This window comes from Mastomys coucha, unplaced genomic scaffold (assembly GCF_008632895.1).
Source record: "Mastomys coucha isolate ucsf_1 unplaced genomic scaffold, UCSF_Mcou_1 pScaffold18, whole genome shotgun sequence".
NCBI lineage: Eukaryota > Metazoa > Chordata > Mammalia > Rodentia > Muridae > Mastomys > Mastomys coucha.
Window position 1 is genome coordinate 23,204,999 of NW_022196900.1, and position 25,036 is coordinate 23,230,034.

Consider the following 25,036-nt stretch of genomic DNA (forward strand, 5'->3'; position numbering starts at 1 on the left):
ACTCTGCAGACCAGGCTGGCCTCGAACTCAGAAATCTGCCTGCCTCTGCCTCCCAAGTGCTGGGATTATATGTGTGCACCACCTGCACCACCAGTGCCCGGCCCTGCCTCTTAAGTGCTGGTATTAAATGCACATGCCACCACATCCGACTACCTTATTTATTTTGAATTAGCAATACTTGTCCATCCTAAATGGTGCTTTGTGATGTTTCAGCACATGGACCAGTTGTGTGCATTTAAGTCAGGGCTAGCTCATTGGTCTCTTCACACTTTTATCATTTGTTCATGAGGAGACCATGTAAAATCCTTTCCCTAGCTCTTTTGAAACGTGGCACACTGTCATCTGTAGTCACCATACAGGATGTGCACACCTAAACAGACTTTTCAACTTGGCCTCTTCACAGGCATGGCTCTCTCAGTGCTGGTAGTCTTGCTCCTGGCTGTATTGTATGAGGGCATCAAGGTTGGCAAAGCCAAGTTGCTCCACAAGACTCTGGAGAGCCTGCCTACTACCACCAGCCAGCAGCTCATCTTGGAACCAGACCAGGATTCTACAGGCTCCAGATCAACTTCAGACAATAGGACCCACCTCAGGTACAAACCCTAGATAGAAGGAAGGCCAGAGCACTCACTCTCACCACAAGAGGTGGTTGGGTTCACCCAGAGAACTTTAGCCCTTTGCACAGAAAGATAATTTGGGCTCCAGGAAATACTTAGTAAGATTAACTAGGTGCTGGGTCCTCAGTCAGCCTCCTGGGAGGATCCTAAGGATTTCTGCAGGGAACTTCAAACCTGTACCGCAGGCCTCTGTCAAACAGCAGGCACAGGCACTTGGCCTTCCCATAGGTCTTGCCAGGCTCTCAAACTTAGATCCGCAGGTGTACTAAAGCAAGAACTGCCATCAGCCTGGTATCCCACTTGGCGGGAGAGGGAGGCATCCTTTCTTGTGCTCTGGTCCCACTCTGATCAGGCCACCATTTACTGGCCCCAGTCTGCCCGCTCTGCAGCCTCAAGTATGCTTAACAAGCCTGCCTGCTACATCATCAGCATCCTTACCTGGAGGCCTCATGCCCTCCCTCATAACTACCCTGTGAGGGAGCTCTTTCAGTGTTTTACTGATAAGAAAACCAGCACTCAGAAAGGTTCAGAGACTTGTGGTAGGCCAGACTTACCAGGCATCAAAGTCCCTGTCCTTTTCATTGCTACCTTACTTCTACATTCAATTCAGGGGAGACACTGCCTTTTTGATGATGTCCTCTTATCCCTTATCAGACAAAATTCACTACATAAACCATAATGGTTTCCCCATTTGCCTAGGATAGCGGAAAGCTTAGAGCCAAATGTGGTGATAACTCTTTGGACAGAAATCTGCTAGATGGTATGCTGTCACTTGGGCCTTCTCTCCCTGTAAAACACACCTGCTGGTTCCTACTTATCTAATTTGCGTCTCTTTTATGTCTAGGTGGTTTTTGTGTTACTTTGGCCAGTCCCTAGTCCATGTCATTCAGGTGGTGATTGGCTACTTCGTGATGCTAGCTGTTATGTCCTACAACACCTGGATTTTCCTTGGTGTGGTCCTGGGCTCGGCTGTGGGCTACTACCTAGCCTACCCACTTCTCAACATGACTTAGTGGGCCAGAGAGGTGCAGTGCTGAAGGCTGGAGAGAGCTGGGGCCTCTGTTCCAGACATTGTACTTCCAGCTGTGTTTCCTTATGATGGCCATTGCTCACCTCTTTCCTAGTTCCTGGTGACTTTGAGATGAAGCCAGCAAGTGGCCCCTGGAGCTTAGAAGCCATTGAAGCTACTGCCCTCCCCAGCCTCTACAGGGCCCAGGCTCTCTGGTGCCTTAAGCAAGTAGCTGTGACCAAAGGGAAGATGGAGAGACCAGAAGCTGGAGGCAGGGAGGCCAGCCTGTGACACAGATCTCTAACTGCAAATTCAAGTTTTCCAAAGAGTGATAAAGGCCATGGAACCTGGATACTCTCTTCTGCTTTGTGCCTTAATGTCAGGGTCATCTCCAGTCTTTAGGGGATGGATCACGCCAGCTCCTTGTTCTCACCTTTTTGCCTTGGAACACATGAGGACTGTCATTGACAAAACAAGCTTTTCATTTTCAACTCCTGGTTGGCGATTTTGCACATTCATATGAAACAAAATTTCTAATGAACTCATTGTATTGTGGATGGATGGCAGTGTCTGTTGAGACTCATCTTCCCTTCTCGAGGGAAGACTGATGCTGATTAAAGGCAGATGGCCAGGACTGTTACGGAGGCTGTGGGCTTGTCTTCTGTGCAGATGAGCTCTTCCTGTCTGACAGCACTGCCTGCAGCAGATTGGTGGTCAGGGCCTCGCCACAGAGGACAGCATCTGGTAACAGAGCTGACTGCCCCTTATACTTACTTACTGCTAACTCCTAATGATCTGGTAGAAAATATGAGTCAGTCACTTTAGTACTGACTCAGCAGGGTGTGCTGGGGGCTGGGTCCTGACTGAGAGTGCAATAGCAGTGAAACCAAAGCTAGGTCATTTTAAGAGTTAAGTGGACTCCAGACATTTGAGCCTTTTCACTTTACACAGAAGAGTTAAGACAGAAACGGGGACATAGCCCTGTAATCGTCAGTGTCTGGGAGGCTGAGGCAGGAGATTGTGACTTTGAGGCCAGCCTGAGCTATACAGTAAAGCACACACACACACACACACACACACACACACACACACACGACAATCACTGCTACATACTATATAATGTCTGTGTTCAAGTACCTCATGGGCTCAATGAAAAGATGGTTTTAAGAAGTTTTGGGAATTAAAAATAAATACACTTTAATAAATTTCTATTTTTGAACAGTCTGTGTTTGTTGGTCTGTTTCTTCTCTTTCCAACAGTACACATTACTAATGCAGGAGCTGGGGGCACTCTGTAAGACCAAGGACTAAGGCTGCATGTGATAAAGACACCTCTGTGTGCAGGGAAACTGAGGCTGGAAATGTACCTGTGGGTAGATTAGTCATGTTAGGTTCATGTAACAAGTTACTGCTTGGAACAAGTGCCTGCTGCAAGAAGAACAACTGTCATGCAGACTAGAAACACCCATGTTGGCATGACAGTCAGCACCTTCCCTTCATGGGGGCAGAAGCAAAACCCTGGTCATCTTTTCATTTGCAGAAAGAAGCAAGCGTCACAGAAGTGTAGAAGAGGGCACCCGTGGGGCTGCTTGCTGCCATCCACACAGCTGCCCACTCTAGTGGAGCTGTGACAGCATCTGCTCCCAGGGCACTGTCGGGATGAACATTTTCATGAGTGACTGTCAGGTTTCTCAACTCAATACTGTTTTATTACAGTGTTAATATTACACAATATTTGAGACTTTTGTGGAGCAGGGGTCTTCATAGAATTTTTGCATACAGTCTATAGAATGAATATATGGTTACACTTGGTAACATTTTAATATTCTTCAGAGCCAAGTCACAAAGGTGGTGCTTTTCCTGCTTCATTTTCTTTAAAGAACAAATGCCTGCCTAGGTCTAACTAACTGGACAGTGCAGCACTTTATGCAATTATTACTCTACTCCATCCTCACTGCCACACAGGAACTCTCTGCCTGCATCCCAGAGATGAGGAAGCTGAGCAGGAGACAGTCACCTGAGGATGAGCAGCAGAGTGGCACTCTGTTTCCTCATCAACTCTGATGAGGGGCAGAGGCCACACAGTGCCTGTGGTATACAGATGTGGGATCAGACTGGAGATGGTGCTTGCTCTTTGTTTCCACAATGGCTGGAAATTCTCTCAGATTGGGAGGTGGGGCCAGGAGCCTGATTTTTTTTTCTTTAGTGCTAGAGTCAAATCTAGGGCTTGTGCATGCTAGGCATGTGCTCTACCACTGAGATACACAGTCCTGGACCAGTATTCCCAGCAAACAAGATTGGCTCCTTCCCTTTTACTCAGGGACAGGCAAGGATGGAGGACAAGAGCTCAGCTCTTGATCAGCTGGGTAGGATCAGAATTCTTGTCCTGCTTGCTAGCTATGTAAACTATGGGGAGGTTACTCTGCTCCTCTAAGCCCACTTCCTCCTCTGTAAAATTGGGGTAAGAGGGCAGGACCAGTGGCTCAGCAGTTAACCCCATCTGTTGCCCTTTCTTTTAGAGGACCTAGGTTTGGTTCTCAGCACCCACAGTAGCTCATAACCGGAGCGCCCAGTTCGAGAGGCTCTGCTGCCACCTTCTGGCCTCTGCATACACATAGACACACATGCAGGCCAAACACATACATATCAAATAAAAAATAATCTTTTAAAAAATGGGATAACAGTGTCTTCTGTAGTGACTGGCACTGTATAAAGACTGTTTCACTGTCATCAGCCACTGTGGAAGACACTGTCACCCACGTTTTATAGAGGAGAAAACTTAGGCTTAGTGGTCAAAGTAACTTGTTTAAGAAACCAGTTAATGCAGTCTTTCTCAATGTTTCCTAAGCCCAAATGTAGGAGACAGGCACAAAGCCTGCAAGGCCATATGCAAGGGGAATTCAGGATATAGTCTTACAAACATTTAAAATCATGGAATAGTTTTGTTTAAATTATTCTTTTTAAAGACGGGCTGCATTGTCTTTGGAAGATCCTAGAATAAGTAAAAGGCCACAAGTGCTTTCTTCTTGCTCTTATCTGCAATAGTGCCCACCCCCAGGGCTTATAGGGCCTAGAAGAACCCCTCAGATATCATACACAGTCACTCTGAGGAATCCCCTCCCTGCCCCGTAAGGCTCCTTACCCTCTAGAAAGCAGTGCAGGACTGAATTGGTTCTCAGATAACTACAGTCCCCCAAGCTTATGCAGCTGTGGTGAGCTGGAACTACAGCCATGTGATTTTTTGAAAACCTTCAAATTCAAGGACAGGTGCCAATGGAAATATGTCACAGTGCATCTGTGCACATTAAACTGACCCAGTTACAACTCCCATCCCTAGGATCCCAAGAAGGAACTCGACAGTCCTGGAAACCAAACTCAGTTTCTCCTCAAGGGCTCGAGTCAAGTTTTATTATAGATATTTTAGTCTTGTTAGTTCCAAATGCCCATTGACCTCTTTTAAAAGATTTAAGGCAGAGAGAAAAGATACATGTCCCAGAGCCACAGGCTAGGCCAGCATAATTGATCTCTTAGTTCTCTGAGGAGGACTCCCCTGAGGGTCCTGGCCCTGTCGCAGCAGCTCTGATGAGCCCTGGGAGAGCAGGAGGGCTTCCAGGTCAACTTGAGAATGAATGATAAGAAAAAGCTTGGGAGAGATGGCAGGATGCTTGTGACTGGCTGCAGGCGACCCTCCCAGCACTTCCTCCATGGTAGGGCCACTCACTGAGGGCTGTTACAACACCAGTTCTGCAGACAACCTCATGATCCTCTTCAGCAGGTCAGGCGGGGGCTCAGATGGCAGCTAACTCAGACCCCTGAACCACTATCCTCAGAATGTTCACCAGGACCGCACCCTGAGGCTCACCTAGACCTGTGGCCAGCTGTGCAAAACCATGCTTAGGGAAGGGCTGGGCGAGAAGCCTGCATGCCTGCTTCCTAGGTCTTCACCCCAGCCAGCCAATGTCATCGTCATCATCATCATCATCTCCAAAAAGGGGGGTTGGAGGCGGGCGTCCCTTCATGCTCTGACAAAACAGGAAAGAGAGGTCAGTCCTCACTCATCCCTGCCCTGGTGGCTTCCTGCCTAGGAGGGGAAGTGGTCCAGTGTCTGTCCTGCCTCTGGCTGGAAAGGAGATGAACTGGAAGAACAGGTTTTGTGGCCAGAGAACTGAAGCATTCAGGTAAAGATGGAACCGGCAGGCACAGAGGAAAGCCAGCTTTCAACAGAGACAAAAGACCAATTTTACTTGGCTGATTTTGTAGTTTATTTGTGAAACAAGTGTACTGATTGGACAGATATGCCAATTTACACATTTCATATTAAAAAGGAAGGCTCATTGAGGAGAGATGGGATAAGAGAAAGAAACAGAAGCAAAGCAGTCTTGGAAATAAGGGAAGATGACAGTCATATCTGAAAGCCAGCTGTCACCTGAGTTGACCAGTCAAACTCATAAAGATGTGTATGTAGAGGCAAACTCAAGTGGAATATCCCAAGAGATTAAAAAAAAGTCTACAAAGGCAGGGCCCATGCTCTCTTTAATGCAGGAGAGGGAGGAAGGGGCTAACACGTGCTGGGCCGCCTATGAGTCCCAGCCAAAGGCTACTGTGTTAAAGGTTCAAGGCCTCAGCTTGGCAGCATTGGTAGGGAGGTGGTGGGAACTTTGCTTTGGTGGGGCCCAGGAAAGTCTCAGATGATTAGAGGTTGCCCTCAGAGGAGAGGGGAGCACTGGCGCTCCTCCCTCAGTCTCTCACTTCTTCCTTTTCTCCTGCGTTTTCTCTACATATCTTTCCACAGGCCTAACAGCAATGGGCTAAAACCTGTGAAACTGTGAACCAAAATGCACATCCTGTCTTTATGCACTTCTGTGTCAGGCATTTGTGCCAGTAACAGAATGCTCACTAACACAAGGAGCCATGCAGGAGACTCTCCTACTCTTCATGACTTAAACTCTGGCTTTTCCTCTGGTTTGCTAGGGTGACAACAGGGCTTAGACTGCAGACAAAGGTTAACATTGGACTAATCTCTGAGGCATTTTCTTCTCTGTGAGCTTCTGCTAAGCAGGGAGGCGGGCCAGGGGAAGACTGCGCTCATCCTCTAGTCCTTCTATTAGCAGACCTGTATTTCTCTGCAGGCATCAGCTAAGCAATCCTGCAAAGCGCCCTGCAGGACTGAAATGTGGGCCGAAGCTTCTGTTTTGTTCTGGCCAAGGGTCTGTGGTGTTTACTCATCACATAATCACAGTTACATTATTTACTCTCCCTAAGCCTCAACCCTCTGCCCTATAGGGCACATCAGTAGAAGTTTAAATGAGGATGTAGTTTTCTGAGTACTCAAGAGACAGATTATTAACTTGCTGGAAATGACAGTATTTCCTTCTATTTGTAGTTAGTATTCTCAAATGCAAACTTAATTCTTAGGAAGGCATGCGAATGGGAGGGGCTGATACACCTCTGAAGGCAGGAAAGAGGAAGGGGCTCTGATTCATCTGAGCTAGGTTCCAGGTGTCACTGCCTTCTGGAAAAAGCAGAACACACACCAGGTGAATGGTGTAGAGGGCAACAGGTTTCACCCGTATTCAGTCTCATAGTTCCGTCCTGTGGATGGACTGAATCTAATGCTCTTGTCTCCTCTACACACATTTCCTGACAGTGAAATTCCCATTACAGAGCCAAAATGGTCAAGTGTCAGATGCAAGCCAGGGCTCCAATCCTGACTCTGTCAGTAACTTCCTTTGTTGTCCCTGGCTCTCCTGCTCCCTAAGCTGAAGTTACACTGTCAACACTGAAGCCACCTGCTGCCCAGGGTGTTATGATGACAAACAATGCCCAGGGTGTTATGATGACAAACAGAAGGCAGATTGGAATTGGGGCCAGGTAGCCCCAAGAGAGGCTTCCTGAATGACCCTTCAGACTCATCTTTTTGTCTAGGAATGAGGAGACCCCCAACAAGCTGATCTTCAGAATCCTTCCCACCTTCCCTCGCTCCAAATGGGCTCCCCAGGGCCCAGAACTTACAATGCCCTCTTAAGAGTACAGTGGCAGCTGGCTGTCACCACCATGTTTACAGAGCTGTCCACTCTGAGCCCCAAGCTTACTCCCACAGGGTCCTGTACACAGAGTCCAGGAAATAAGCCACCAACAGACTCCTTTTCTCATCTCTGAACCTGCAGAGACGAGCCCCCAGGTGGTGGTGTGAGGACTCAGCAGAGTCTGAGATTTCCTTACCACCTCATCTTCATCCTCCTCCTCCTCAGGCTGGGCTGTGGGCCTTGGAACTTTCAGAGTTGCCCCTTTAAACAGCTCATCCTCTTCATCCCCAGAGAGACTGAAGGAGAATCAGGCCATAAATACGTTGCTGTTTCTGTCCAGGTCACAGTGCCCACCAACTTCAAGGGTCATGGGCCTTGAAGTAAGACCCACTCACTCAATTAAAATCTTTCTTCCTACACTGTGCATCTGTTCCTCCAAAGACCACACCCTGTACAATGGCCTCCAGAGTTCATCAGCCCCTCTACAATCTGCACTGAGTTAGCCCTCCACAGTCTCCACCCTGCCTCATTCCCCCGAGTTTACACTGTATGTCATTTCCTCCAGTCTCCACCCTGTCAGTCCTTACAGACTACACCCAGTGTCAGTCCCTCCACAGTCTATAGTCAGCACAATTCCCAGAGCTAATAAACTAGACTCTGTTACTTGTCTGCTTAAATCCATTTACTAGCTTTTCACTGTACTTGCACAACATTCAAGCTTTAACAGTGAAATGAAATAACACATATCTTGGCCCTTTCTTTTATTTCCAACTTCAACGTGACCCCACCTGTCTTCTCCTAGCTCCGTTTAGGTGTGTCCATCCCACCAGAACACCTGTGTGGGCTCCTCTCTGCCATCTCTTTCTGTTGTCAGTCTGGACAACTCTCAGTCCTCCTTGAATCACAGATAAATGCTACCTTCTTAGCTGCATTCCCTAACCACCCATTTTAACAGTTCTCTCTCCTTATTCTCAATACTAGCAGTTTGTTTTTGTTATCACTTACCTCACTGTTATAATATGAAGTATATATTTGTCTTCCCCACTAGACTATAAGCTCCTCAGACTGATAAAACACACCTGCCTTGCCTACCTGACCACCATGGTGCCTGCCACAGAGCCCTGTATGTAGAGCTGCTGATGAGAAAATGAATGAGTACATGTCAACCCTAAGAAAGAGAATCCACTTTCACAGACAGCCTTCTTGTGCCTGCTCAGATACACACCTGCAGTGCTGGGAGTCCTGGTTGTGTCTGAGGGATGCTCCTGCAGCTGTTGAAGCAAGCTCTGTGTCCAACGATGTCTCATGGGGACCAGGGCTACTAACATCCTCAACTTGTTTGAGCTCAGGAGGTTGAGGTTCTCCTCCTTGGCTTTCAGGGTCTAAGGCTGGTGGGTCTCCCTTGTCAGAGTCTGGAGTCAGTGACAATCTTCTGGAGTTTCCTTGCAGTAGGCCATCTGTGGCTACTTCCCTGACATGTTCTTCTCCCAATAGGCTATTGGGCTGCACTGTTCTCTGGCCAGCAGCAAGTGTCTCCTCAGACTCAGAGTCCATAGTTACAGGTCCTGGAGGTCTAGGTGGGATTGAAGTCGGGGGCCCCAGGACTCTATGGGTTGGGATTCCAGCTGGCTCAGGTGGGAGAGAACTGTCTTTGATTTCTGAGGGTATCTCTGCTTCTGAGGGCTCCCCTTTCCTTGTCTGTGCACCATTTTCTGGCATGGGGAGAGCCTGTAGAGGCAGTGAGGTGGTCTCCTCTACTACCTGTTCTGGCAGCACCTTGGGAACCTCCTGCGTCTCCCCACTTGGGGGTGCTGGAGGCATTCCTGGGGTAGCAAGGCCTGGCTGCTCAAGGGAAGGTCTCAGGGGCGGCTTCTCCTCCTCTTCCTCCTCCTCTTCCTCCTCCTCCTGATGGTTCAACAGCTGCAGCGTCACCATCTATTCAAAAGTCAGAGAGAAGATGTCACTGACAGGAAGACAGCATGCACTGACAGGTCCTCGTCCTCAGAAGCACAGCTGCCACCCAACTCACGTGACTATCTCTCCTGTGGGAAGAGGCTGGCCACACCCATCTGGACACATGACATTTCAGGGGTTCCCATCTATCACTTAGTATGCGTGCTTAGAAGGTAATTAAACAAAATGCCCATTCCAAAGAGGCAGCTGACAGCTTTGTGGATGTACCTTGATTGTATGCATGATCGTCCTCAGAATGGTCCTGCCATCATAAGATTCCTCCAGCTCAAACTCTCCCCTCAGTGACTGGAACACTTGGTTCATGATCTTCTTGACCTGAGCGGAGATCAAAAACTGCATGCTGCTAAACTCAAGGCATTAAGGGATACATTGAATTGCTGAGTTAGAACTCTATGGAGGAACAGAGATGCTCATGAATGGCTGGTAACACTGAGATCTACCACTGTGGAGAAAACAGTTTTAAGTAATAAACACTTTTTTAAAATTTTAATTTCTTTTTCTTTATTTTACATCCCAATCACAGCCTCACCTCCCTCCTCTCTTCCCAGTGGACTACCAACCAGGGACACAAACATCTTTTTTTTTTTTTGACTTGAGTGAGTGACTTTATTCTCAGCCCACAGAGAACAGGTTACATTCATTTAAGAAATGGTGTAGGTATTAAGATGGTCTATCCATAAAGTCATTCTCCAACTGTTTCAATGAACAATGGTTCTGCTTGGAGGGTGGCACAGACATTAGGTGAGGGTAAGAATTTGGTTCATTAGCTGTGATAATTTGGAAAAGCATTCATCTCAGAGAAAAAGTAACTTATAAAGTCCTTTTCTTCAAACTTGATACAAGAGTTACAAACGTCAAGCAAAGCATTCAGTCTCACTCTTTGTTGTTCTCTTACAAGCAACCTCCCTAGTTAATTGTCTATGTTTCTTTTGGGTATGTAAATACTTTTGAAATATATAAGTTGTTCTGAAAACCATAGTATAGTGTAAAGACATGAAATAAACAATACTACTAATAGAGAGGCTGAGATAGGAGAAGCAAGATTTCAAGATCCTTCCTTACCTTGTACACAGCCAGACACTGTCACAAACAAACAAGCCGAAAGTATATATGGATTGTACAATGTTGGACGTATTTCTCCAATTACCAAATTAGAGAGACCATTGGATAACAATCAACAAATTTCTAATTCCTCATATTATTGGAGTTCAATCGATTGGGATATGTTGGTAATATTAATTTTCATATTAATATATTAAGAAAAAGTAATTGTCACTTCCTGTTTTTGTTGTAAGAGGTGGAATTAGGTTTGTGTGGATTTGTTGAAAGATTACTTTCTTGCTTCTTCTAGGGTGTAGTTTTGCTCTTTATGTTGATGTTTTCCACCTATTATCCTTTGTAGGGCTGGATTTATGGGAAGATATTGTGTAAATTTTGTTTGAGACAAGCATCTTTTAACAGAAGGTCTAGCTAAAAGAATTCCCCATCTAGTGATGGTTGGGTATACAAGACTGCCCAAAGTCATTTACTGATCTGATGCCACTTCAACTCTGAGTACCACGGAGAGCTGTGTGGCCTTGACCACAGGGATTTGTGTGTGCTGGGTTCTGGGTGCAGCACTACCCTAACCCTCTCTATGACTTAAGGGCACTTGCCATGTCTGCCAAAGCTTCAGAGGAATAGTCTCTCTTGGCTTGCTACCAGAGTGGTCCTTTCTAGAGTCAGTTTTTACCCCAGACAAGTGATGTATCAATAAAACTGAGAAATGCTGTTGGTATCACACCCGCATGGTATTTTTTCTAAATACTTGATAAGCACATTCACTGCCTTGCTGTGATAGATTTACTGCTTCTCTGAATGCCAGCTCACCTTCTCTGAGGGGTCAGCAGCAGCTCTGCCTGCAGGGGCCTGGGACTTACTCTTCTCCAGTCGCTGCATGTGTTCATTCTGTTCAGTGAAGGCTGCAATCTGGGCCTGGAGAGCTAAGCACTGAAAAATGAACAGACTGGGGCTGTGGCCTTGGGAATCTGGAAGACTGTGATGGCTAGGAAACACACAAGTCCTGACCTCACCTAGGTTTGCTAGGCCCAGCTGTGGTCCTCACTCCAGACCTGCTGATGCAGGTCACCCTACTTCCTCAACAATCAACTTGCAGCTTCATTCTAACTTCCATCAAGGATACTTGACTTGTTCCCAATGAGGTCAGGAATAGAATGAAAACAGAGGTGGGGTGGGGTGTGGATAATGGTAGTCACATACACACAAATATTCAGCAACCTATTCACCTCCAAGACTGCATCCAAGACCTCCATGTCAAAAGGTTTTAACTGGTAATGCAAGGAACTGCTCTTCAGACAAGGGACTTCTATAGCACATCCCCAAGTCCCCTCCCAGATCTCTTTTTCACATATAAATATCCCACCAAAGCCCATACTCACCATCTACCTTACCACAGCTACCTGTCCTCCGCTCTCCTCAAAAGTCACCTCCTTTGGGACTCCTTCCTAGCTCTGTTAGGCACTTCCTCTCAGAGCACCTAATCACTTATCTGTCTCTTTTTTGTGATTACATGATTCTTGAGGGCAGAGTCCTTTGCATGCCTTTCTATAACACAGTGGCTAGAGCCAAACTGATGTTCAGGAAATATTTGCTTAATATATGCAGGATCAAATATCGAAAAACAAGTCCTGGAATACTGGCTTTTTTGTTTGTTTTTTTGTTTTGTTTTTGTTTTTGTTTTTGTATTTTTTCCCTCTGACCTACCACCCTATGTAAACTTGTAAAGATAACTGATTGCAAGTTAGACTACCTGGTTGTGTTTTCTAGCTATTAATACTGCCCAGACTCAGAAGGCTGGACAAGCCCCCAAGCCTGGAGGTCTTGTGTTATTAAGCTGACTTAGGGAAAGTACCTCGTCCTGAAGGTGAGACAGCTTCTGCTGCTGGGCATCCCTCTGCGCGCACACTTCTTGGTACTGCTGCAGGTGTTCATCCTTTGCAGAGGCCAAAAGCTGCTCACACTTAGCTTCCCACTGGCTCTGCAGCTCAGCCTGTGCAAGAGACAGCTGCCAAGACAAACAGCCATGTGTACGAGGGGTGGAAGTTGGTTCCCACTACAACAAAGGAAGCCTATTCTCCACAGAATTTAAAGACCCTTGGTCCTTTTAGGTAGAAAACAACTGTTGAAATGGTCTTAGTTACTTTGAAAGTACCCTTTTATTCCTTCTTGGGCTCTATGTTGTGATATCAGAGTCTCTCACAGAACCCAGAGCTTAGCTGGCAGGCATGGAGCTCCAGTGGCCCTCCTGTCTCCATTATACATGTGGAGCCATACCCAACACTTAGCTGGCAGGCATGGAGCTCCAGTGGCCCTCTTGTCTCTATTATACACATGGAGCCATACCCAACATTTTACTTGGATGCTGGAGATTCAAACTCAAGTCCTCATGCTTGCACAGTATTGGGTCCAAAGTGGCCCTCCAAAATGGCAGAGCTCCACCCTGTTGACTGTCACATAAAATTTGCTTGCTCTTCCACCATTTTGCTTCCCCCCTCTCCAGTATTACCCCCAGCCCCTACCTGAGGAGACACACATGGTAGTTTGAGCCCAGTAAATCTTTCTGTCTACCCATGGAGTGGTCCAGCTTGGTGGTTTCACCATACCCTCACTTATACACAGCAAGCACTCTTAGTTACTCAGTTATATCCCCAGTCCCAAAGTAAGCATGACAGACATTAAAGGGGATGTCGCCGGCTGTCAGGATTTCCACTATTCTCCCAGGTATGTATAAGCCGTAAGAAGCATCTTCCTAAGGAAAATGGAAGTTATGTGTCCTTCACAGCTTCCTTGTATTGCCAAGAGCCCATTACCTGCTCTGCAGCTGCTTGGTCTGTGGACACCCGAGCCTTTTTCAAGAGCTGCCGAAGTCTGTCCAGTTCCTCCTGGTGAGACTTGCGAATCTCGTCCATCTCCTGCTCTACCTGGCAGCGCTCCTGAGCTGATTTCTTTTTCCTCTCTGAGAGGTTCTTAGGAACAAGAGAACCATCTTCAGCACTAGCTGAGCAGTGTGGAGGGGCAGTGGTCAATGGCCTCAATGAGTCCTCTCTAGGAACGGTCCCTTTGCACGCAGCCCCCCACACCTTTGTATTTTGCATCCCTGCTGCTGACATGAATTGTGACAAGGAAAAGGCAGACAACAGATTCACTGCCATTCTCTTAAAAGCTGGGGTGGCATAACTTTAGTGTAGGTACAAGAAGGCAGACTGGCTGGCTGGTGAGAAAATAAATGGACACAGTTATCATAAAAAGCCATAAGTCATAGTCAAAGATTGTAAGGATAGTCACTGTTATAATGTCTGCAATAAGAAAAACTGAAAACATCCCCAAATCAGAAGGAAATGCTTTAAAAAACTCAACAAAATCAAAAAGGAACTGGGGAGATGGCTCACTGGGTAACTCACTTGCCACACAAGTGTGAGAACCTGAGTTCAGACCCTCAAGTCCCAGAGAGGCAGACTTGGTCTCAGCACTCCTAGGTCACGAGAGCAATTGGAGACAAGAGCATCCTCAGAAGCTCAGGCCAGCTCAGGACTTCTCAAACGAGATGGAAGGCAGGCCTGACACCTAAGGTTGTCCGCTGTTGCTCTCATGGTATCTTTCTCTTCTTTCACACACACACATACACACACACACATGCACATGCACACACATGCACACGCACACACACACACACACACACACACACACACACACACACACGCACGCACGCACGCACGCACACTTTAAAGTGATAAAAATCCCGGATAAGACCGACTCCTAAAAAGGTATTAGGCAAGAGTAGCTTTACTAGAGGCTTACTGTAACCCCAGTAACAGTTTCTTCTTTTCATATTAAACTGTTCTAGAACAAAGAAAAAGATAGCAATGCACCCTGATATTAAAACTTTAATCATTGGACTTTTAAATAATATATGACTCAAAAATAGCAGGCTAGGGAAGTGAGCTGAAGAGTCAGCTCAGCAGTTAAGGGAGCTTACTGTTCTTCTAGAGGAGCTATGCTGGGTGGCTTACAACCACTTGCAACTTTAGCTCCAAAATATCTGATACACTCTTTTGGCTTCCTGAGGCACCCATATATATACACACACCCATACACAAAATAATAATAGGAATGGGGGATTTTGTGTTGTTGTTGTTTTTCTTTTTCTTTTTAGAGACAAGGTTTTACTATGTATCATTGGCTGACCTGGAGCTCATTATGTAGAGGAGGCTGGCCTTGAATTCAGACAGATTCACTAGTTTCTGCCTCTTGAGTACTGGGACTAAAGGCATGTACTATTAAACACAGGTCTTTTTTGTTTGTTTGTTTGTTTGTTTGTTTGTTTTGAGAAAAGGTCTCATTATATAACCCTAGCTGGCCTAAAACTCATTATATAAATAAGACCAAGCTGCCCTCAAACTCACAGAGATTCACCTGCCTCCAGAGTACTGGGATTAAAGGCAAATGTCATCATGCACAATAAGTCTTAAAAAAATAAGAATAAAATTTAAAAAGTATTAAGATGAAAAAAAATTAGAAATGTTTATGGCTGGCAAAGGATTACTACTCTTAATAGTTCTATAGGAAAGGGGATAAAGAACTCCAAAACAGAATTCACTGGAGAAATTATAGAAATGAAGTACATGAAAGCTTTATTACTAATAAAAACATACAGTTGCTGGGCATGGTGGTGCACACCTTTAATCCCAGCACTCAGGAGTCAGAGGCAGCAGCTGGAGGCTAACCTGGTCTACATAACTCTAGGACAGCCTAGAGATCTAGGAGACCTAGGAGACCCTGTCTAAAGAACCAAACACACACATACAAACCAACCAACTAACAAACAAATAGTTATTCAGCCTGAGGAGGTCCACAGTAGTTTGAAATGAAAAACTGGAAATATAAATATCCATTGCTCCAGGTCGGCTACACAGTAGGCTAACAGTAGGCTACTATGCAGCAGGAATGAGTATAGTGTCCTCAACACTTTTAAAGGCATTTAGTATGAGCTCAATATTGTTTACAAATGCTATCAGCACATCTGTATATGGGGATATGTAATAACCTACTACCCTGAGGGTTCAAGTGTTGTCTATAGTTGTTATTTATAACCCATACAATTAGAGAAGCAATTAAAAACAACTTTTAACTTTATACTTTTCTGTATTGTTTGTACTTTCTCTAATACAATCCTACTATTACAATTTTAGAAGAAAAACAAAACTGTTTACTAATGAGCTCCGCCTGACACTTGGCTTCTGGAACCTACCTTTTCAAGGGACTCCTTCTCAGCTCGCAGGTCCGCCAGCTCTTCCTCCAGAGAGGTTACCTGGAGCTCTAGCTGCCTCCGGCTCTGCTTCTCACTTTTGAGTTTAGTCTGTGTTTGCTCAGAGGCTTCTTGAAGCTCTAGGAGAGAGAAAGGAGACATGACTGTAGAGCCAGAGATGCAGTGAACAATGTGCATCCCAGAAGCTCTTTCAAAGTTGCATGCTTTAATCGCCCAGTCCTACTGCATGAGCGAGCCTCCCTGACCTGCAATAAGGATGAGCAAGCCCTGCACTGACTCTGTTATCCATCCACTTTAAACCTGGAAAGGGTAACTTGTATATGTGTACACCTCCTTCTGCACAAGCAAAGTGAGAGAATGTTCTCTGATAGTCAGGGACCGCATTCAACACCATCACTCATAGAATTCCATTTCCATTGCCATATGGCCACATCTTTTGAGCAGAGCTCAGAGCTCACATCCCTCTCGCTGTATGGCTAAGACTCTCAGCCTTCTTGGTAGCTAGACATTTGACCAAGAATTTCCTTTCAAAATATTCTTTCTCAAAGAAGGTTGGGGTGGGGTTATCTTTTAATTTAATATGCTAAAACTGACTCTTGAAGTAACTGTCACAAGGAACTGTCAGGAGAAACCACAAAAGCACAAGTGAAATATCTACAGGTGTTATAGGATATTTAATCACACTGTGAACCCTGAGATTGTGTAACTTACTGGAAAAACCTGTTTCTAGTTGTGATGTGGCTTAGCACTAACACACACCTTTAATCCAAGAACTTTCTCTTGAGTATTGTAAACAGGGTTAAATAAAGTCAACCAAGGTCAAGAAGTGAAGCAAAGAACCATTTCACAGGAAGTGAACATAGGATTATTAAGAAAAAAGAGCAAGCAGCCAGTTGCCAGAAAGTGAACATAGGATTATTAAGAAAAAAAAATAGAGAGTAAGAGGGAGTCAGGAGGATAGATAGAGATGCATAGGAAGTAGAAGGGAGGGACATTCCATTTGAAGGAGGTTTTTTTGAGACATCAAGAAAAGAAGAGCGGGCTGGAGAGATGGCTCCAAGGTTAAGAGCACTGACTGTTCTTCTGAAGGTCCTGAGTTCAAATCCCAGTAACCACACGGTGGCTCACAACCATCTGTAATAGGATCTGATGCCCTCTTCTGGTGTGACTGAAGACAGCTACAGTATAGTTACATATAATAAATAAATAAACCTTAAAAAAGAAAGAAGGAAAGAAAGGAAGGAAGGAAGGAAGGAAGGAAGGAAGGAAGGGAAAAAGAAAGAAAGAAACAGGAGCATTCATTCTGGGACTTCAGCTGAGGAGGAAGGTCAGCCAGGTGCTTTCTCTGCCTCTCTGAGCTAGCAGGCTTTTGCCAGCTAGCTGGCTCTTGAGTCTTTATTGGTAAATGGAACGATTGAGATTTTGTTAAAAAAAAAAAAAAATCCATCCACTCTGCTGCAGCAGCCTCTGTCCCTGCCCAATGGTCCCAGCTGCCCTCCTCAAAGGTTTCTCTACACTGAGACATGAGTGAACATGCTGGCATTCACAAACTTCTAGCTAATCAGCATGTCTTCATCACTACCCTTGTGCCAAGCACTGAAGTTACTAACCTTCTTATGGAAGAAAGGATTTTACAAGGAATAAATCACTGTCCTTGACCTTCAGGACCTAATATTTGGTGGGAAGACTAGACTTATAAATGATGCTTATCAAAGGCTACCTTGATGATCAGAATAATGCACTAAGAGATAAAGGATTTAAAGAAAGATCAGATGGTCTAGGGAAAGCTGGGGAACTTGTAAGAGGCAGATTTTAGAGAGGACTGGAGATACTATGATAGCAAGCTTGCTATCATAGTGAGCACACCCCTCTAAGCACAGCTATTCCAAGAAACATGATAAAAAGCAAAACAGAATGGGCAGGTGGAAGAGTAATCAGCAGGGCTGTGGTTATGGCAGAGCTCTGGGCCTAGAGCCCAAGCTGGAGCACTGCAATCCTCTCTCCAGAAAGGAGGAAACCAGAGCAGGAAGTGCTCCTCTCTTCAAACTCCACCGCGTCACCAGTCAGCATTTCCTCAAACAGACAAACAGTGTGCCTCATCAAGTAGGGCTGTCGTCCGATCTACATAAAACAGTCGAGTAGCTTTTCTACCAGTCCCCCTTGATGCTCAGTCCTTCATGAGTGCCATGAACATTATGCCAAAGGGACTGAGAGGAGGGGCACCATTTAAATTGAAGAAGTCATGCTGGTATTCTCCTCTGAGAGCTTACCTGAGAGGTCAGCCTGGAGTCTGGTGACTTGGCCCCTCAGAAGATCTGCCTCCTTCAAGTTTTCTGTCAGTTGCAACTGAAGCTCTGTCTCCTTCTTCTGGTGAGCGGTCATTTTCAGCTGCAGGTGAGACACCTGTGCAGTGGCTGCTGCCAACTCTTCTGTTACCTTGGCCTGGTCGGTGACAAAGGGCGACATCACTTTAGACATAGGCATTCCAAGTGCTGACTCAACTTCCTGTGACTCTAAGCTGATAGGTCTGGCAGACAGGAAGGGGGGAAGGATACCTTCCACCTGCACTGGGCTAAAGCCAAGCCTTGAAAGGGCACAAGGGCTCAGATGGAATTCTGTTGCAGAAATATGTTCTTCATAAATATTCCACAAGCCAATGTGGTATTACACAGCTGAAATCCCAGCACTTGGGAGGCCGAGGCAAGAGGATAAGGAGTTCCAGACAAGCCTTTTTTATGTAACAAAACTGTTTCAAAAGCAAATCTACAAGAAGCTTACTATATAGGAGATGAAAAAAGTTTGTTTCAAAGCTGTTCAATGAAGCATTAAGTTGTAACAGAATGCAAAACTAACACAAAACACTAAAAAGACTTAAGCAAAATAGGAACCATCCATCCCTTGTGCTATCAACATTATATTTGAAAAGAACACTCAGTGGCATGGAATACAGCTGGAACCTACTGCTAAATTGAAAATATAAATAGATTATCAAATAGTATGTTAAATATTATTCTGTTTTTGTAACATGGTCTGTATGTAAAGGACAGAACTTGTGGGTATTTTGTACCAATAGCCAATCTAGAGAACCTGAGTGCTTTCTATTTTCTTCTTGCTGACTGGATTATATTTTACATGAGTCTTTCAAAATGATTTGTCACTCAGCTATAAAAAACAATGAATTCATGAAATTCTTAGGCAAATAGTTGGATCTGGAGAATATCATCCTGAGTGAGATAACCCAATCACAAAAGAACACACATGGTACGCACTCACTGATAAGTGGTTATTAGTCCAGAAGCTCGGAATATCCAAGATACAATCTACAAACCACACGAAACTCAAGAATAAGGAAGACCAAAGTGTGGATACTTCAATCCTTCTTAGAAGAGGGAACAAAATACCCATGGAAGGAGTTGCAGAGACAAGGTGTGGAGCAGAGACTGAAGGAAGGACAATCCAGAGACTGCCCCACCTGGTGATCCATCCCATATACAATCACCAAACCCAGACACTATTGTGAATGCCGGCAAGTGCTGGCTGACAGGAGCCTGATATAGCTGTCTTCTGAGAGGCTCTGACAGTGCCCGACTAATACAGAAGTAGAGGCTCACAGCCATCCATTGGACTGAGCACAGAGTCCCCAGTGAAGGAGCTAGAGACAGGACCCAAGGAGCTGAAGTATTTGCAGCCACATAGAAACAACAATATGAACTAACCAATACCTCCAGAGCTCCCAAGGACTAAACCACCAACCAAAGAGTACACATGGTGGGACTCATGGCTCCAGCTGCATATGTAGCAGAGGATGGTCTAGTCAGTCATCAATGAGAGGAGAGGCCCTTGGTCCTGTGAAGGTTCTCTGCCTCAATGTAGGTAAATGCCAGGGCCAGGAAGTGGGAGAGAGTGGGTTGGTGAGCAGGGGAAGCAGGGAGGGAATAGGGTTTTTTTTTTTTTTCTTGAAGGGGAAACCAGGAAAAGGGATAACATTTGAAATGTAAATAAAGAAAATATCTAATAAAAAATGATTTGTCACAAATTATTCTTTTAAAAAATAATGTTCTATTGCTCAATTTTTAAAAAAGACTTTAAAAAGTAAACAGTGACAATCCCCACTTTAGCCAGTTCTGTATTGCCTCATACTGATAACCACAGAGAAAGATTTTTTTTTTCAGGAGCTAGCAAGATAGCTCAGTGGGTAAAGATGGCTGTTGCCAAGATGGACAACCTGAGTTTGATTTCTAGGACTCACATGATAGGAAGAGAAAATTGATACTGGAAAGTTGACCTCCACATGTGCACTATAGTAAATGCATGCACACACACACACACACACACACATATGTATATATATGAACACAAAATATATAAATAAAAATGTAGCAAAAGTTATAGGTATTCAAATTCCCATCTGTATAAAGTGATTCTTATAGACAGAGTCTTCATGCACTCCAGATAAAACAGCAGATATGCTATACATTCTTCAATAGAACATATGGGTCTTCTCCCCTCCCCCCCTTTTTTTAAAATCTAAATCATATTCTAGTGTGTGGATGAGAGTTAGTTTATTCTGTATTGTAGCAAACATGGAGTTCTCTGGTATTTCTCATCACACCTGTGAGCATCTTAGATCCATTGTATATAATAATCCCCTCTATATGCAAGTGCTTTTTAGAATAATTCTAGATGCAGAACTGCTAGATCAGAGTAAATCCATGTGAAATTTGTATATTGTTAGTTTTCCTCCATCAGGAATATATTCTACATGTTTCATCACCTCTTAGCCAAGTTCAATCAAGCTGATGAGAAATAGCATTTGTGTCACTTCCTAACACTTCTATGCTAGACAAGGACCAGCTGAAAGAGCCCAAGTGTCCTCGGGCAATGTAAGATGAAGGCTAGATGACTGAGAATTCTCACATGGTATTTTGAGCACTAGAGATGATGACAACAATGATAAAGGATGGTCAAGGAAAGCCAGCTAATGCATTGCTTCCCCTGAAGTGCCTCCCCACAGCACTGTTTCTGTAGCTGGGCTGACTGCCCATGCTGTGATAGTGACCCCATGATTCCCTCTACATCCTTCCAGGTTTTAGTGCATGTTTTACAGCTGTCTACTTTCTCCTATTATTTGTAGCTTCTGGTGGTATTCACTGTGCACACATAGTACTTATTGCTGGAGCTAAGGCTATATCTCAGTAGGGGGACACTTGCCTAGCATGTACTGAGCCCTAAATTCAGCTCCTAGAATCACATATACAAAAAATTATGTATTCCTTGCCTTATTCCCAAGTATTTTTTATCAACTTTCTAGCTTCTACTTAGAGTCTGGTATTTTGGCTCCCCTAAAGGTAAAGGAAATGAAACAACAATGTGTATGACTTAAAAATAAATAGGCCGTGAATCTGAGAGTATTAGTGACCTTTACAGTAAGTGTGGTGGCTTGAGTACAAATGGTCCCCATAGACTCCTGTATTTGAATGCTTGGCCAGTAGGGAATGGTATTATAAGGGGGTGTGGCCTTACTGAAGTGGGTGTGGCCTTGCTGGAAGAAGTGTGTCTTCTAGGGGCAGGCTTTGAGATCTCAGAAACTCAAGTCAGTTGTCTCCTACTGCTTTTTGAGCAAGAACTTCTTAGCTCCTTCAGTACCATGTCTGTCTGCACATTGGCACACTTTTCCACCATGATGATAAAGCTCCAAGTAAATGTTGTCCTTTATAAGCGTTCCCATGGTCATAGTGCCTCTTCACAACAATAGATCCCCTAACTAAGACAGTAAGCATTCAGATAATTATTTTCATCTAAAATCTCCAGAGTGGGCTTCATCTTTCTAACACAGAATAAAGGGTAAAGTTTACTTGCTATTCTACTTCACACAGCCCATGAAAACTGAACATAGAACTCAGATAGCTTTGAACCTCTGTGTAGCTTAGAGAGTTTACCAATTAGAGCAGAGATTAAAAGAAGTTAAAGATTTAACCTCTTGTCCAATAGGACAGAGTACGTAGGAGACTCTCAAAAGTTCTTCCCCACAATTTCTTTTACAGCAGCATCTCATTATTTAGTCCAAACTGGCCTCAAGTTAATTATCCTCTTACCCCAGCCCAAGTGCTAGGATTGTAGGTATACTCTGCTATGATCAGCCTCAAACATTTTTATCTCAGATTCTTATCTAGAAAGGCCTATTACAGAAGCATAGAAATACTCTCACACAAACACATGTCCATACCCAAAGACAACAATAATATATTAACCATGGTTATCTTTGAGTGGAAGGATTATAGGTGATTTCTATGTATGGGTTTTTTTATTAGAATGAACAGATCCAACTTTTCTAAGTTAGAAAAGAGTACATGTTACTGTGTGTGTGTATGTAGCTATTTATAGACACATAATCATGATATTTTAAAAACTGTCAGGGACGGCAATGTCCAGGGGGAGAGGAAGTCAGCAGAAATTGACATGGTAGTGGGAGGACTCTCTGATTCCTACTCTGGAACAATGTCCACTCTTGAACTGGGAAACCCAGCAAGGATTCAAAGACAAGGAAGCGCTGACTCTAGAAGCAGAAAGCAGCATCAGCAGAGACACACACTGGTGTGAGGGCGGGGCTGAAAATGAGCCACTGAGCAAGTGCTTTCTTCCTTCTGGGCCTGGATTTATTCTTTTTAAAGTAAGCTCATTAAGCTCAGTTTCTCTAATAGGTCTTCCCCTCTGAATCATAACTTTATAAGAAAACTGATTCTTACATAGTTTCACTTACCAAATATTCCTTGAACACTTGATCATATTTTTCTGAGCAATGCTTGGCAGTGGAAATCTGCCTCCTGAAGGGAACTGCTGATCTCTCTTTAAGAGAGATCACAGGGAGACTGCTAGAGTAGATTAAAGCTGGTGCATACCTTCAATCCCAGCACTCTAAGACAGAGGCAGGCACATCTCTCAAGTTCAAGGTCAGCATAGTCTACATAGCTAGTTCCAGACCAGTCAATACTACATAGTGACACCCTGTCTCAAACAACAAATTTTTAAAAAGTAACTCATCCAGAGATAGTGGCATACATCTGTAATTCCAACACCTAGAAAACTGAGAGGGAGGCTAGAGAGTCTGAGGCTAGCCTGGGCTACATACCAAAACCTGGTCTGAACAAACCTGGGCTATACAGTGAGAACCTATACAAATTAATAAGAAAAAATAACTACCAGGGGAGAGCAAAGGTGTAAAACGTCTCACTGAAGTAATAGTGCTAAGTAGAATACATGGTCTCCTAGTGGTTGGCTGGGAGATTCCCTGGAGCACATCTAGACGCTAGAGCAGCAGGCAGGTATGAGCTGCAGTTCTGCTCCTGATCTACTGCTGTTTAGCTATTACACACAGGACACCTGCTGGGCTCAGTGCCAGACACATGCGAGTTGTAAAATGCAAAACCACAAGTGGATTGGCAAAGCTAAGCAAGAGCCTGAAAAACCCTGTCCGATTCATGGGACAATTGGACCACTACTTGTTTGGGGGAATAAAGTTTTGTTGGAACATATTTGTGAACTCACATACATGGATGTTACATGTTGAACTTAAGTAAAAACAAAAGTATCTAGATACCACATCCAGAGACTATGACAAGAGAGGTGGCTCATACACTTGGGCAGGTACTAGAATACAGGAGAGCTTTGGGAACGTTTTATCTTGGCTACATAGAGTAAGTTAGAATCCCAGAAGATGAGGTTTCAAAATACATAGTTCTGATCAAGTTTCCCAAGGGATTCTGAGGTAGCTAAACCACTGTTGGGACGTCTCTGGTCTATAGAGTGTGTTATAGTTATCATTTTATTCCTGAATAGTAACAATGAGGATAAACAGTATATTTGGGTTACCCCAGTAGGCCTGTTGTAAGGGAGATAAAGGAAAAGGAGAGGAAAAGCAAAAATAAAGCTAGTGACAGGAGACACACTCGTAAGGCACACACATTTTGTGGGGAACAAAGAAGTTCCAGGCTTTGACCATGACCAGGTCATTAGTAGACAGCCACAACAAACAATGAACGAAGTAGCAATGGAGAAAAACAAAACAAAACAAAACAAAAAACAGTAATGGAACAGGAGGAGGCTATGCAGGGCAAGGCACAGCTCACTTAACCACACATGGCTGTCTTAATTACTGTTCTATCACTGTTAAGACACCATGACCAAGGCAACTTAGAAGGGGGGGAAGCATTTCACTGAGGGCTTCCTTACATTTTCAGAGTATTAACCCCTAATCATCGTGGTAAGGAGCATGGTAGGAGGCAGGCAGGCAGGCATGGTACTAGAACAGTGGCTGAAAGCTCACATCTGATCCACAAGTTACAGGCAGAGAAAGCAAGACCTGGCCTGCTATGAGCAGGTGGGTTTAGAGGTAAACCCACCCCCAGTTACACAACTCCTCTAACAAGACCACACCCACTAATCCTTCCTAAATAATCCATCAACTGGGAACCAAACATTTAAATGTACGATTGGGGCCTATGAGAGCCATTTTCACTCAAACCACCACACAGGCCAAAGATATTACTAACTGCATATTATGATTAAGCAAACATGAGCTAGCTTAAACCATAAATAAGAAATCCTTATTATCAGAGTACAAGAAGGCATGTCAACACCACAAGTTACAGTGTTCGTTCTGTTCAATTTTGCTTAAAATTTCATGAAAAAAATACAAGATAAAGAGCAAAAATTTCCTAGCTGAAGAGTGATAACCTAAATAAGAAGGACTTTGTTCTGGAGAGTAGACAAGAAGAGGAAAATCGGGCTCCAGAAGTAGTTGACCCCAATCCAAGACTCACTAGCACATTTCTCAGTGCTTTTCAAAGAAGGTTAAAATTCATACATCTGAAAGGACTAAAGTCACAGAAATTCACCACTCCTGCCTTTCCTTATTTGTTTATTATTTGTTTGTTTATTGTGGCAGGGGCTTGTGTTACTCAAATTTTGGCTTCCAACTTTGTTTTTTTGTTGTTGTTGTTGTTTTTTGTTTTTTTGTTTTGGTTTTTCGAGACAGGGTTTCTCTGAGTAGCCCTGGCTGTCCTGGAACTCACTTTGTAGACCAGGTT

The 25,036-nt window shown here is 44.4% G+C and overlaps 2 protein-coding genes across 4 annotated transcripts in view; one reads left to right on the forward strand and one right to left on the reverse strand.

Annotated features, from left to right (window-relative positions):
• Positions 1-2,847, forward strand: part of Slc31a2 (solute carrier family 31 member 2) — a 12,510-nt gene extending 9,663 nt beyond the window's left edge. The window contains exons 3-4 of the mRNA XM_031377572.1: positions 404-593; positions 1,462-2,847. Of these exons, the coding sequence (XP_031233432.1) occupies positions 404-593; positions 1,462-1,630 (359 nt within the window). The 3' untranslated portion in view covers positions 1,631-2,847. The remainder of the gene's footprint in view (positions 1-403; positions 594-1,461) is intronic.
• Positions 2,848-4,988: 2,141 nt separating this feature from the next.
• Fkbp15 (FKBP prolyl isomerase 15) overlaps positions 4,989-25,036 on the reverse strand; it is a 62,796-nt gene continuing 42,748 nt past the window's right edge. For 2 of the 3 annotated variants that reach the window (XM_031377566.1, XM_031377564.1), the window contains exons 20-28: positions 18,221-18,392; positions 15,933-16,069; positions 13,495-13,650; positions 12,537-12,689; positions 11,495-11,614; positions 9,833-9,940; positions 8,877-9,586; positions 7,848-7,947; positions 4,989-5,647 (exon numbers count right to left, since the gene is read on the reverse strand). In XM_031377566.1, coding sequence (XP_031233426.1) covers positions 5,567-5,647; positions 7,848-7,947; positions 8,877-9,586; positions 9,833-9,940; positions 11,495-11,614; positions 12,537-12,689; positions 13,495-13,650; positions 15,933-16,069; positions 18,221-18,392 — 1,737 coding nt within the window. In that variant the 3' untranslated portion in view covers positions 4,989-5,566. Of the gene's footprint in view, positions 5,648-5,863; positions 7,948-8,876; positions 9,587-9,832; positions 9,941-11,494; positions 11,615-12,536; positions 12,690-13,494; positions 13,651-15,932; positions 16,070-18,220; positions 18,393-25,036 lie in introns of those variants that run through there. The other variant, XM_031377565.1, reaches the window with a different exon arrangement.